The 14,522-nt window shown below is 36.4% G+C and overlaps 1 protein-coding gene across 3 annotated transcripts in view; it reads left to right on the top strand.

Moving 5' to 3' along the window:
* The window catches only part of LOC137759193 (olfactory receptor 4K2-like), a 133,824-nt gene that overhangs the window by 64,913 nt on the left and 54,389 nt on the right, over window positions 1-14,522 (top strand). For 2 of the 3 annotated variants that reach the window (XM_068535161.1, XM_068535154.1), the window contains exon 3: window positions 5,284-5,394. The exons of the other annotated variant lie outside the window; for it this stretch is intronic. In XM_068535161.1, the coding sequence (XP_068391262.1) occupies window positions 5,295-5,394 (100 nt within the window). In that variant the 5' untranslated portion in view covers window positions 5,284-5,294. The remainder of the gene's footprint in view (window positions 1-5,283; window positions 5,395-14,522) is intronic. 3 annotated transcript variants of the gene reach the window in all.

The following is a 14,522-nucleotide window of genomic DNA, read 5'->3' on the forward strand; positions in this document are numbered from 1 at the left end:
ATGCAGCCAAAAATAAATAAATAAATAAATTTTAAAAAGAAGAAATTTTCTTGCTTCTTTTAAGTGAGGAATTGCTGAGAGAGATGACTCAAACTTCTGAACCCCTTTGTTTTTATTACTTGCATGTGTGTGCATATGCACATGGGTATGTATGCATTTAGATCAGCTATTTAACTATGGTTTTTTTTCTATTATTGGTTTGGAGCAATCTGTAATGAGACTGACTCTTGCTAGCAATTTACTAATGACTACATATCATTCAATGACAAAAGAGGTTTTTTGGGGGGGCTGTGAATTGAACTTGCTCATTTTCTCAGCATCATTTCTGTAAGGTAGAAGCATTTTTTTGTCTTTTAAATGGTAACATCACTTCTTCCATCATAAAAATTGATATTCTAGGATGCACAGTCATCAAGTTTTTCAGAAGGATTTATTCATTAAAATGTTTGGTATTTGAGGGCACAAAGAATTTTCTTGACACTAATTTCTGCCAAAATTATCATTAGGAACAAAGAATTTATTCAACTTTCATAGGGTGAAATGTGATGTTTCTGATATTTGAACTGAAGTATTAAATTGCAGAATTTAACAGGAGTGAGTTGAGGAACCCTTTTGAGCTTTAATATATCTATATGTATATCTATATCCATATCTATATCTCCAGATATGTAGTAAAGTTCTCCCTCCTGTGCAATCATGATCTGACCACTAAGCTAACCAAGCAGAGACTTCAGTAGCTCTCCATAACATGTGATAGAGACTTCACAGAATTAGTAAAAAAAAAAAAAAAAAAAAAGGCAATTAAATAAATAAACAGCAACATCATCAGCAACAAAAACAATAATCACAACAAAACCTGGAGAAGTGAGGGAAATTTGATATTCAGAGTTTCCACATTATATTTTTTTAAACATCTGGTTTTAAATAAAAAAAATAAAGAGAGACATGCAAAGAAATCATATGGCCCATATATAGGAAAAAACAGCAGTTAATAGAAACTTACCTCAGGGGAGTCCAGATGTGGACTGGGTTGGCACATTCAAATGGTCTGAAAGAAAAAAATTATCAAGCAAGAATTTTATATCCAGCAAGACTGTCTTTCAAAAAATAATGAAAAATTAAGGCACTCTCAGATAAGCAAAAACAGAAAATTTGTTGCTGGTGAATTTGCATTACAAGCAATATTAAAAGAAGTCCTTCAGACAGAAATGAAAGGGCACTGGACAGTAACTTGAATCTATTCAAAAAAGTAAAGAGTACCAGTAAAGATAATGGTGAAGGTAAATATAAAATAAAATCTAAATGTGTTTTTACTTGTAACTCTTTTCCTCTCCTGATTCAAAAGATCACTGCATAAAGCAATAATTGTAAAACTGTGCAAACAGGCTTATGATGTATAAAGATGTCATTTTTATGACAAATGCAGTAAGAAGAAGGGAGAGAAAGGATCTATATTGGACCAAAGTTTTTGTTTACCATTGAAATTAAGTTCAGACCAATTCAAACTAGATTGTTTTAAGTTAAGATGCAACCACTAAGAAAATAACTTAAAAAAATGTAGCAAAAGAAACAAAGGGGGAATTAAAATGGCATACTAAGAAATATATATTTAAGACAAAAGAGGTAGTAATTGAAGAATAGGATTTCAAAAATAAAGGAGAAAAAGTATTCCTTCCAACTCATTCTATGAGGCTAGTTTTACTCTGAATCCAAAACTAGACAAGATATCAAAAGGAAATAAAACTACAGACCAGTGTTGATTGGTACGAATATTATTCTCATAAACATGTTAAAATATAAGTATAGTTGGGTACATAGGATTGTATATTGAATGTGTAAATCATTTTCATTTGATAGAATTCCAATTCAAATCTTTCTGTCTTCCACACAGATTAACAGAGAAAGTTAGAGCTTGGTCTGAATCAGAAAAAAAAAATACTATAAAATTGTACCCTCATCTCGTAAATTGACCCTTTGTATAATGGATCAAATACTGCTGACATGTCTACTTATGCGTTTTATACATATTTTCACATATATTATATATAAATCCACACATATAATCTGGCAATGCTCCTTATGTGATATAAGGATTATGTAAATCAGAATGACGAATAAGTCCACTTAAATCCTTGGGCAAAGTTAACATTACAGGAGAATTATGGTGACATTCATAAGTTCATGTTTGCTTTCCAAAAATAATAATCCTATAAACTGTAAAAAACACTGGCCCCAACCAAAAGATTATATGTCAGGTAAGGATGCCAAATGCAGTTTACACAAAGCAATAACAATAAAAGCTGTGAGTTTTACTACTGCTTGGGGGAATACGTCACACATTTACTTTTCCTCTATGAAAGAAACTTGTGCTAAGAAACCACTGTGTTCTCTATGCAAATGGAAAGTATGGGATATGTAAGGAAACGGTAAAAATTCAGTTTAATTTCCATGTGTGCCTGTTCAAATAATTTTAAAAGTCAATCTACATCTATATTAATTGAAGATATTGACCTGTAATTTTCTTTTTATGTACTGTTTTGTATGGTTTTGGTATCAGGGTAATGGTGGCTCATAGAATGAATTTGGGAATGTTCCCTCCTCTTCAATTTTTTTTTAGAATAGTTTGAGAAGGATAGTTCTTCATATGTTTTATAGAATTTCCCTGTGAATCCATCTGGTTTTGGACTTTTGTTTGCTGGGAGTTTTTTTTTTTTTATTACAAATTCAATTTCACTTCTAGTGATCAGTATGTTCAAATTGTCTGTTTCTTCCTGACTCAGTCTTGGCAGGCTGTAAGTTTCTAGAAACTTGTCCATTTCTCCTAGGTTGTCCGGTTTGTTGGCATATAACTGTTCATAGTATTATCTTAGATTTTTTGTATCTCTGTGGTATTGGTTTGTCATTTTCCTCTTTCATTTCTTATTTTGTTTTTTTAGGTCCTCTCTCTTTTCTTCTCAGTGAGCCTGGCTAAAACTTTATCAATTTTGTTTATATTTTCAAAAAAACCAGTTCTTGGTTTCATTGATCTTTTCTACTTTTTAATCTCTATTTTATTTATTTCCTCTCTTATCTTTATTATTTCCTTCCTTCTGCTGACTTTGGGCTTTGTATGTTCTTCTTTTTCTAATTCTTTTAGGTGGTAGGTTAGGTTGTTTACTTGAGATTGTTCTTGTTTATTGAGGAAGGCCTATATTGCTATAAACTTCCCTCCTAGAACTGCTTTTGCTGTATCCCATTGATTTTGGGAAGTTGTGTTTCCATTTTCATTTGCCTCGAGGTATTTTCTGATTTCCTCTTTTATTTCATCATTGACCCATTGGTTTTTTCATAGCATGTTGTTTAGGCTCCATGTGTTTGTTCTTTTCCCATTTTTCTGCTTGTAGTTAACTTCTAGTTTCATACTGTTGTGGTCAGAAAAACAGCTTGATAAAATTTCTAACTTCTTAAATTTGTTGAGGCTTGTTTTGTGACCTAGTATGAGATCTGTCCTGGAGAATGTTCCATGTGCCCTTGAAAAGAATGTGTATTTTGCTGTTTTTGGATGTATTGTCCTGCAGATATCAATTAAGGCCAACTGGCCTATTGTGTCATTTAAGACCACTGTTGCTGAGTTTCTGCTGAAAGATCAGCTGTTAACCTTATGGGGATTCCCTTGTATGTTATTTGTTGTTTTTCCCTTGCTGCTTTTAATATTTTTTCTTTGTATTTAATTTTTGATAGTTTGATTAATATGTGTCTTGGTGTGTTTCTCCTTAGATTTATCCTGTATGGGACTCTCTGCTCTTCCTGCACTTGATTGACTATTTCCTTTCCCATATTAGGGAAGTTTTCAACTATAATCTCTTCAAATATTTTCTCAGTCCTTTTCTTTTTCTCTTCTTCTTCTGGGACCCCTATAATTCAAATGTTGGTGTGTTCAATGTTGTCCCTGATGTCTCTGAGACTGTCCTCAATTCTTTTCATTCTTTTTTCTTTATTCTGCTCTGCAGTAGTTATTTCCACTATTTTATCTTCCAGGTCACTTATCTGTTCTTCTGCCTCAGTTATTCTGCTATTGATTCCTTCTAGAGAATTTTTAATTTCATTTATTGTGTTGTTCATCATTGTTTGTTTGCTCTTTAGTTCTTCTAGGTCCTTGTTAAACGTTTCTTGTATTTTCTCCATTCTATTTCCAAGATTTTGGATCATCTTTACTATGATTACTCTGAATTCTTTTTCAGATAGACTGCCTATTTCCTCTTCATTTGTTTGGTCTGGTGGGTTTTTACCTTGCTCCCTCATCTGCTGTGTGTTCCTCTGTCTTCTCATTTTGCTTAACTTACTGTGATTGGGGTCTCCTTTTCGCAGGCTGAAAGTTCGTAGTTCCTACTGTTTTTGGTGTCTGCTCCCAGTGGCTAAGTTGGTTCAGTGGGTTGTGTAGGCTTCCTGGTGGAGGGGACTGGTGCCTGTGTTCTGATGGATGAGGCTGGATCTTGTCTTTCTGGTGGGCAGGACCGTGTCTGGTGGTGTGTTTTGGGGTGTCTGTGACCTTATTATGATTTTAGGCAGCCTCTCTGCTAATGGGTGGGGTTGTGTTCCTGTCTTGTTGTTTGGCATAGGGTGTTCAGCACTGTAGCTTGCTGGTCGTTGAGTGGAGCTGGGTCTTAAGTGTTGAGATGGAGATCTCTGGGAGAGCTTTTGCCATTTGATACTACATGGAGCTGAGAGGTCTCTGGTGGACCAATGTCCTGAACTCGGCTCTCCCACCTCAGAGGCATAGGCCTGACACCTGGCCAGAACACCAAGACACTCTCAGCCACATGGCTCAGCAGAAAAGGGAGAAAAAAAGAAAGAAAAAATAAATAACTAAAATACAGTTATTAAAATAAAAAACAATTATTAAAAATTAAAAAGTAATAAAAAAAGGGAAAAAAAAAGAAAGAAAGAAAGAAGAGAGCAACCAAACCAAAAAACAGAAATCTACGAATGATAACAAGCACTAAAAACTATACTAAAAAAAAAAGGGCAGACAGAACCCTAGGACAAATGGTAAAAGCAAAGCTATAGAGACAAAATCAGACAAAGAAGCATACACATACACACTCACAAAAAGAGAAAAAGGAAAAATATATATATATCTTTTGGGGAGTCTGAGGTCTTCTGCCAGCATTCAGTAGGTGTTCTGTAGTAGTTGTTCCACATGTAGATGTATTTCTGATGTATTTGTGGGGAGGAAGGTGATCTCCACGTCTTACTCCTCCGCCATCTTGAAGGTCTTTCTGCTAATACTTTCTGAATAAACAGGCGGAGAGTGGATGCACAGAGGAAGAACAAGCAACTTGAAAGCTCACCTCACTGGCATGCGACGTTGCCTGTGTTCATTTAGGAAGATCAAACATGGCATACAACAGATGGGTGAGTCGAAATGGAAAACTATAAACTGTAAATTCGAGGTAATGGGCTCATTGGAGGAGACTTTGACTGGAAAATCAGTGATTGGAAGGGATGATATGACACTTTAAACCATAGCTAGACAACCTAAAATTTCACTATTTGATATTTAGCTAAAATGTGTGTAGTAAGAGCCATCACACTCTTTATTGTGACCACAATTTTACTTACTACACTTGAACTGGCTATGGTGGGTAAGACTGCATGTGAACAGGGCAAAGAAACATGATAAGGAATGAAAGAGTGGAAGGAAGGTACATTTCAAAGATGTTGTATTTGAACAAGAAATCCCCCTTCACTCTTGGTCAGAGTCAGTATAAACTCACCTCAAAATTAAGGAGAGAATAAGGAACACTTGAGAAGAAGCCTTTGATGTTTTGAGGGTGGCTCTTGAATGAGAAGGTGTTAATCAAAATTTGAAGTAGGAGAAAAGAAAATGTCATGCAAAGAGAAAGAAAGAAGCAGCAGGTTTTCTTTCAAATTCTTATCTGTGGTACAGCCTGCAGCTCTTGTGAATGTTCTTCCTTCCTTTCCCACTTCAAGGGCAGACTTCTTGATCTTTGAAAATCCCTCTATTCCTGCCTCACTGTTCTAAGTCCAACACACTGAGGGTCCTTCTCTCCCTGTCTTGGGTCACTGTGGATTCTACCTGGGACTACACGTTCATTTTTCCTTTCACTGCAAATATAGGAATTCTTCAATCTTAATCATACTTAATGAAAATAAATATCCATTACTTACAAATGTTTTATCTCCTTTGAAGTGATATGGAGCCCACTAGCGTCTGTCATTTTTTTTTAAATTATTTGCTTTATTTATTTATTTTTAAATTTTATTTATTTATTTATTTATGGCTGTGTTGGGTCTTCGTTTCTGTGCGAGGGCCTTCTCCAGTTGTGGCAAGTGGGGGCCACTCTTCATCGCGGTGCGCGAGCCTGTCACTATCACGGCCTCTCTTGTTGCGGAGCACAGGCTCCAGATGCGTAGGCTCAGCAATTGTGGTGCACGGGCCTAGTTGCTCCGCGGCATGTGGGATCTTCCCAGACCAGGGCTCGAACCCGTGTCCCCTGCATTGGCAGGCTGACTCTCAACCACTGCGCCACCAGGGAAGCCCTGTCATTTTTTTTATCTGATAGATAGTGCAAAACAGAGAAGTGTCAGCTCAGATTTTCCTGATGGGATTTTTAAACAAACATCTATATCCTGGATAGACATTCTTCCACAGGGAAGAATGAGGACTTTGTAAAAAAATTATATATTATTTTATATACAACTTTGTCTACAATATAACATATTTATAGATAAAAATACAAAAGAACATTTACAGCCCTCTTTTTGTAGCAATAATATACACAGTGGACATTGCAGCAGGCAGTCAAGGGGCTACCACTTGTGCCCTCTTAGAGATCCTAGATGTGCAGGATTTGGGGTTCCTGGTGACACTCTGCCACAATTTGAGCCTCACAAAGGATTCTCTTTAGCTGCAAAAAAGAATAAAGTGCCAAGAAACTCTCCCTTCATTTTATTAAGCATCCCTTTCTGGCCACATATTGTCCCTGGAGGCCAACCCTCAGGAGCAGCAGGAACAGTCACAGTGCATCATTCAATCCCCAAGTGTGTTTTACTTTCAGTGATGAGCTCAAAGGTGAAAAGCCCTCCCTGAATCCATCGGTGAGACTGTCACCTAGTAATGGCCCCTCTAGTTTGCTGCTCACCTGACACGTCCAGACAGGTTCTGAATTTAAAAACCAGCTCCATATTGGATGTCACCAGTTGCTTCAAGGTTCCTGGAGCTCCCTTGTCCTCATATGTGTTTCTTCAAATGACATAGAAAGTTCACTTTAACAAATCCCCAAATCCTGAGTATCTTCCCAATGACTCACTAAAAGTAACCTCCCCACCGATCTTTATTCATTCAGTACAGTGGTGTTAAAAGTTGGTCTGCATCCCCCCAGCAGACTCCTGGCAGCAGGGACTGATGCCCGCTAGAACTGTCCCCTGGCTTTCAGATTTCATGAGTATAAGAATACCCAGGGTGTCATTTAACATTCAGAGCCTCCTATCACATCCTCAACAGCAAGGATTTTATGTCTTCTTATGTTTTTAAATTATCTTCTCCTGTCTCAATGGATATAAACACTCTACCCAGCTTTATATGTTTAGGTGATAGTGTTTAGTAGCTGCTATGTGCTGATTACTGTGCCAGCAGATTTCACATGTGCTATCTTATAAAATACTCATTAAATTCTTTTGAAGACTGTCTTACCATTTTAAAATGATTGAACAGAAGTCCACAGAGGATAAGAGTTTATATTTGGTGATAACTCGTCTTGGTTTATTTATTTTTTTTCTACAAATAAGATGTCTGAAGTGAAAAATTACATCTAATCTGCCTATAGTTTCTACCTGTTATTCTTTCCTGGTCATTGTTATGCCTTTCTGTCCCTCTGGGAAAATTCTATTGATATTATTATTTTGGCTTCTTTTCTTCCTTAAATATTTTTTACTTCAAACACTATACTTGATAAGGTTGTTCAGAACCTGGTCTTTATGGCTTAGCATCTTATTTATCTTGGTACAACAAATTTCACTGAAAAATGATTGCCCATTGTGAACAAAGATTTGTTCAAAACAATCATTACCCATAAGAAGCTTTCAAGGTAATGAGCTGCTTTGGCAAAAGTTTCAGCAAAAACCCTGTGCAAGGGCAAAACTTTCGTTCCTTTTTATTTTTTGCTGCTTAAGTAGACACGGAGTAGTCTTGAAAATGAGGTACATTTGAACTCTTGGTAATGGCTCACAGCAAGGTGGGAATCAGACCAGATTCAGATGTTACCTTCTTCTGTTAGACTCTCTATTACTTGCATTAGGCTCTATCTTTCTTCTCCAAGCTTTAGTTATTTTAACACAGAGATATCAGGTGGCAGAAACCAGCCAGAATGTCTCTAATCCAAGCTGACGAAGGCAGCAATACTGGAAGTAGCCGACTAACTCTGTTCAATGTTCACTAGTTCCTGCAGAAAGCAACTTGGGGGAAAATACTTCTGAGTAATAGTGACCAGGTCCTTTTACTGCTGCCCCTGCTTCCTGTTGCTTCTTCTAGTGATGACTTAAGGTTACTCTGATTTTCCATTTTGGAAGCACCAGTGATGTATCTGGAAGTCTTAGACCCACTAATACTTTCATATTGCATTTGGAGACTCATCTTTAACCTCCTCCCTCAATGACTTGCTTATAAAAACTTCTTTGGATTCTTTGTTGCTTTGATGATGGCTGTCTAACTTCTTTGGTATGATCTTTTCAAATATTTTGTTATTGATAATATTTACCTTGGTATTTCATTAGTATGTAACCTTCCAAATCAGTTCTCTCCCTTGTTAACTTCAGAAGTACCTCAGAAACCAGTCCTCTCTGACATGTCAATTGCCCCAAGAAAGAAAGCCATTCTGAAAAAAATTGAATTTTTCTAGATGTTTCAGTTTCAGATAAATTCCTCAAATGTAAATTTGAACCAATATATTTTTCTCTCACTCTTCATTATTATTACATTTTTCTCTCTTTCCATTCTCTGATTCACTTTCTCTGTGTTTTCTTCCCAGAATTGGTGCCATGGTAACCAAGGCTCTGTGATATTGCCAGTGAGCTCACTGCCTCTCTTGTCCCACTAAATCTGTTATTGGGTAGCTGAGCTCATATGGTAAAGCTCTGGGGGTATGCGAACCATGCCCAGTTTGGATAATCCAGGACAATTCTAAACTTAAGTCAAACAGGACATTTTACTGCTGAAGAGAAAATGTGCTTTGGGCCTGGAAATCATTGCTTTAGTTAGGAATACCCAAGGGAAACCCGGTGCTGATTAGGTTTCTGGATTCAAACTCTGGGAAGAAATCAGCACTGGACCTGAAAGCCATTAGCAGGAAGTGGTGCATCTGGGGCAAATCAGACCTTCCCAGGCACTCTTTTTATTCCAGGCAGCGTATTGTGGAAGGTATGGCAGCTAAGCCCCAAGGGCTGTGTTGGACCAGGTTCTGCTTTGGGCAAAATGGCCCAGCACACCAGATCCCTGTCTTTGCACAGCCTTCCCTGGCCATATATAAATGTTCCTAGTGTTGCTATGTCCTCCGTGAATTTGGGCAGAAGAGAGAGTAGTGGCCAAATATATATACTTGTCATTTCATGACTGACTTTAGATTGAGGATATCCAAACTTTTGGAGTTGGTATAGGTAGGGCTTAATTTCACCATGCTGCTTCTTTTCTTCTCTTCAAACATGCCCTGTACATTAAATAATGAATTTTCAAATGAAAGTGAATTTAATTAATTTAATTTTGTGGGATTTTGAGATTCTTTGATGTGACTGATAATCTCAGGTCTGAGAGGTGGAATCCCTGACTCAGAAGAAGTTGGGCAGAAATAGAATGTTAATAGGCTTGGGGGCAGGTACCTGGCACTGGCTCAGGGGGACTCTGATTAGGTCAGAAATACCTCAGTTATACCCATAACTTTCCTCAGTTCTCCACTGTTCCATCCACATTCACATTGTCTTTAGAGCACTGTTTTGTGATTTTTTTCCCCTCTTGGTTTCTCCCAAAATGCTGATGCATTTAAAAAATCTTTGAATTATGCAAGTTAGGCTGCATGTCATTATAGAAAACCTAAAAAAAATCAGAACAAAAAATGGTATAATATTAAAATTTGATGTTTTCCTTCTGTTTATATTTACATTAAAAATGGCTCATATCATACAAGTTGCTTTGGAACATTCTTTAAAAAATATACAAACTGGAGTGACTCTTTTGCTATGTTAGTAAATATAATTCTACCTAATCACTACGTGGAGCATAGTATTCCATTTTATGGTTACAGCATAATGTAAGTAGTTCTCTCCTGTTGGACATTTAGATTGTTTTGCAATTGTTTTCTATTACAAACTATTCTGTGATGATATTCCCTTACAATGAATTACTATAAGTGGATTAGCTGATCAAAATGTATATTTTAAGGTTTTTATTTGCCATATTGCTAGGTTGCTCTCTAAATGTGTTGTCCTAACTTACATTCCAGCCAGCAGGTAGTAAGAATGCTCATTTTCCTCACATTTGAAACACACACACAGGCTATTATAATTCTTTCTAAAAATTACCATTATGAATATTTAAAAGTAATGTGTCATTATTTTAATGTGTATTTATTTAATTAGTAATTAGGTTGAAATTAAAAAAATATTTTATTGGTCATTTTGCCTTTCTTTTTTCCTTTTGTTCTCATTTATGTATACAACTCATCTTTCTAATCATGTGTTCATTTTTCTTGATTTAAAATAATTTTTTATATTTTATAAATATTCGCCTTTACCATTTTTGGCATTTGCCTGTTCAGTATGTGCACAGTAATTTTTCAAACCAATCAAAGGTATTTTTTATGTAGTCATATATATCACTCTTTCTCTTAATGGTTTATACTTTGATTTTATGCTTAGGAATATATTCACACCTTGAGATTATATATAACACGTAAGACGTAGAATTGAAAAATGTCTCTTTTTGTGAATAGAAATTGTGTGCAGTTATCAAAATGGAAGCACAACCTGTCTCCAGAATAAGCAGGAGCTTCAGAAAGGATAAATGATCATTTCTCCGTAAAGGAAGGAGGTTAATGTAATCAACTTGCCACCAAGTGGCTGGGTGCTTCTTCTCAGTGAAGACTATATTGACAGCTCAGCATCAGTCTCTGCTGCTGGCTGGCTGGTCATTTGTTAGATAGTTAGATAACTAGTTAGTTAACTAGGTCAACCTTGGTAAGAGGTTCATGTTTTGGGTTTCGTGCATAACCTCAATCCTACCATTATGGTGCCTCTATTTGTGAGCATATTGTACAAGCACTGGGATGACAGATGACAAAAGCTACCTGACATGTAGTATGAATCATTCTATTCACTTGGTTTTCAAGTGGTAGGCATCAATATGAAACACCAAGATTTGCACACTTTGTGTCCACTCCCATCGTTCTATCTTCCTTCCTATCTCTGATTTTCCAATTTTGCTTCTTCCAGATCCCTGACTGACCAGAAAAACCATTTGTTACAGCCTAAGAACCCATGAATAAGCTTTACCTTAGGTTTTTTTCCCCATCATACAACTGGAAAACTAAGTTTTCTTTTTTCATTTCTACATACTGTAAGAACTTGCCCTCAACGTCATGATTTAGTCAGCCTCTGAGTTAGGCTGAATGAAGCAGCCATCTATTTTTGGCTCACATGAATATATGAATCAACTCACCCATAAATCAGGACTGAGTTTCTTCTTCCTTCATTTACTGGTTGTTGGAAACCCAACATGAGACCATAGGTCTAAACTAAGGACGAGATGTTGGTACAGCAGAAGAAGGTAATGTGTCCTCTGAACCTGTCTGGACACATACACTAATGTACCATTACCAATGCATCATGAATTGCTGCTGTTCTTGACTGAACTTATGACTTGGTGGATGTGACAATATCCAGCTCATGATGGGAAGCTCTGTTTGCATGCCACTTGATTTCTCATATTAAGATGCTCAGGATTTTTCCCCAATGGAAATCAAGATCTCCTTTGCAAACAGTGAGTAGTTCTATGTAATAAAAAATGTGACCTTGTTCTAGGACTCAAGGGATATGCTGGACCAGTCTACTGATGCTTATCGTATGTTATCTACATAGCCTGCTGCTCAGCAGGGCAACATGAACAGCAGCCTGTGGAAGTTTCTTTTGGCTCCACTCAAAATCGGCATTCTCCAAGTCTTGATAGGTGTGTCAGAGTAATAATCAACAAATGTGGTTTTATCTGTATCCCAAATATCGAATCCCACCCAGTCCTGTGTCTCTTTCTTAGTAGGAGGGTTGCAAAGTATAACAAAGTATAACAACTTGTCCTTTATTTCAGAGATGTGCTCTGACTTGATAATTGGTTGACTGACTTGAGTTTGTACTTCTTTCTAGGAAATAAAAAGTTCACAACTCCACAGCTCTTATAATTACCATTATTTCCATCTCATTCAAGTGCTAGAGTTATTGCATAGACAGTACTTTCCTTTCCACTTGTGACTCCTCCTAATTTATCACAGGTGAAAGTCTTAGCAAGTGTGATGCTCTTCTATACTAGGGGTTATCATCACTCGACTTACTCCCTGCACTGGGATCTTTGCTGCTATCTTTCCAGAATCTTATATCGAGGCTTTGAGTTCTAGGGCCACTTATCTTACCAGTTCATTTGTGCTCTCTTAAAAGCAGAGCCTGATACAAGGACTTGGGTGCAGATGTTACATATGAGGTGATCTTAAAAAGCAAGAAGGAGCAGAGAGAGTAAGAGGGGAGGAGAAAAAGCCACCATAGAAGGAGATTGGATTTCAGGACCTCTGAAATGCATAGGGAGTATCTCCCAGAAAGATAAATGTTTGATGCATTCATGCATCTGTACTAATCCCATACACTTCAGGGCTGCACTTATGTATAGGCTGTGGGGACTCTGGTGACTTTTGAGAAACTCTGAGGCAGAAATTTGAAAGATATGTGGTACTTTTCAAGTGGGACACTGTTAGTATGATTTAAAATTCACGTGGAACTATTCAGTACAACTGCAGCTGAAAATAGAAGCTCACCAAAAGCATCTGCTACAATAAACTTTTGGTTCCATGATCATGTACTAGTTGTGTGATGTTAGGGAAATTCCTGAACCTCACTAAAACTGTTAGTTTTCTAATTTTTTAACATGGTGTTGATAATAACTTGCTCCAGAAGGTTGTTGTATATAATAAATGAAGTGACTGTCCTCAAACTATTCAGTGCAATAATAGTCCCATGAGGTGATTTGGGAGACAAGGAAGTTATCCTGTCAAAATTGGATAAAGCTGCATTCTAGTATATGTATTTTGGAGATTCATCATGCTTATAACGTTTTGAAGGCTTCATGAATTTGTTTAATTTGGTGTAACCCGTTATTGCTTTATTTAAATGTGGCACTTAAAAAATTGAACTGACATTTTCCCCCTTTCCTATTAACTTCACATGGATTATTCCTAGAAAAACATGTTGGTAAATTTGGAGATAGTTTATATAGTTGGTTTATGTCAGTGATTAGTAGCTGATAAATTCTTAGAAATAGAAGTGCATATTATTGTAATAAATGAAGTAGGCTGCAAGGTTGGCCTCTGTATGTGAGGAGGTAAGAAATTATTATATGGTTTGAAAAGAATGTAACTTTTTGATAGTGATTGAGGGAAGTCTCTGAGGGAAATTTTAAGACAAAAAATCATCTATTGAGTAGAAGAGACTTTGTATCCTTATAAATAGTTCATCTTCTAATATAAATTAGACAAATTTGAAGTTCAGATTTCACTATATTCTTAATTTATAAAGTCTTGAATTCAGCAAAAGTTACTAAAAAAGTTGGATTTCATTCCATTTTAATTAACTAGTTAATTAATTAATTTCATTCCATTTTGAGTGTCAGCGACCTGAATTATGAGGTAAGTCTTCCTGATATGGAAAGTCTGAGACACAGAAAGCCTAGTTAATTATTACCTCAAAGTTGGTTACAAATGCAGAAACCACACACCTTTAGAAACAACAGTACATTTTATTCACCACACATTTTCATCTCTTTTCCCTCTCTGCTAAGAAAGATGGATGATTGTAGAATGAACAAACCATAAGCACCCAGAAGGAAATAATAATTAAAATAATCAGGAAAACAGCATCTTCTGTTAAAGATATTTTGGATGGTGTTCTTAATTAAGGGTTTTTGTTTATGTAAATAATTTGCCCAGGCAATTGTTCAGCCATTCAGTTCACTTTGCTTTTGTGAAATAGGACAAAGAAAACTTCTCTTTCGTTATTGAACCCCCAGAAAGCCTGTTCCTCCATGCCCAGACAACCTCAAATCCTTGGTTCTTTCGTAAAGGAAGTCCAATTACAGTTGTACTTCACTTTGTGGAATAGATGACTTTCTGAAGGCTGTAAATGTAGCTCCCTTAAATTGCATTCTACTTCGTTCGTGCATCTCTAGAGTCATCTTTATTTTATTTATTTTTTAATAAATTTATTTATTTATTTTTGGC

The sequence above is a fragment of the Eschrichtius robustus genome, chromosome 1, assembly GCF_028021215.1.
Source record: "Eschrichtius robustus isolate mEscRob2 chromosome 1, mEscRob2.pri, whole genome shotgun sequence".
NCBI classification, from domain to species: domain Eukaryota; kingdom Metazoa; phylum Chordata; class Mammalia; order Artiodactyla; family Eschrichtiidae; genus Eschrichtius; species Eschrichtius robustus.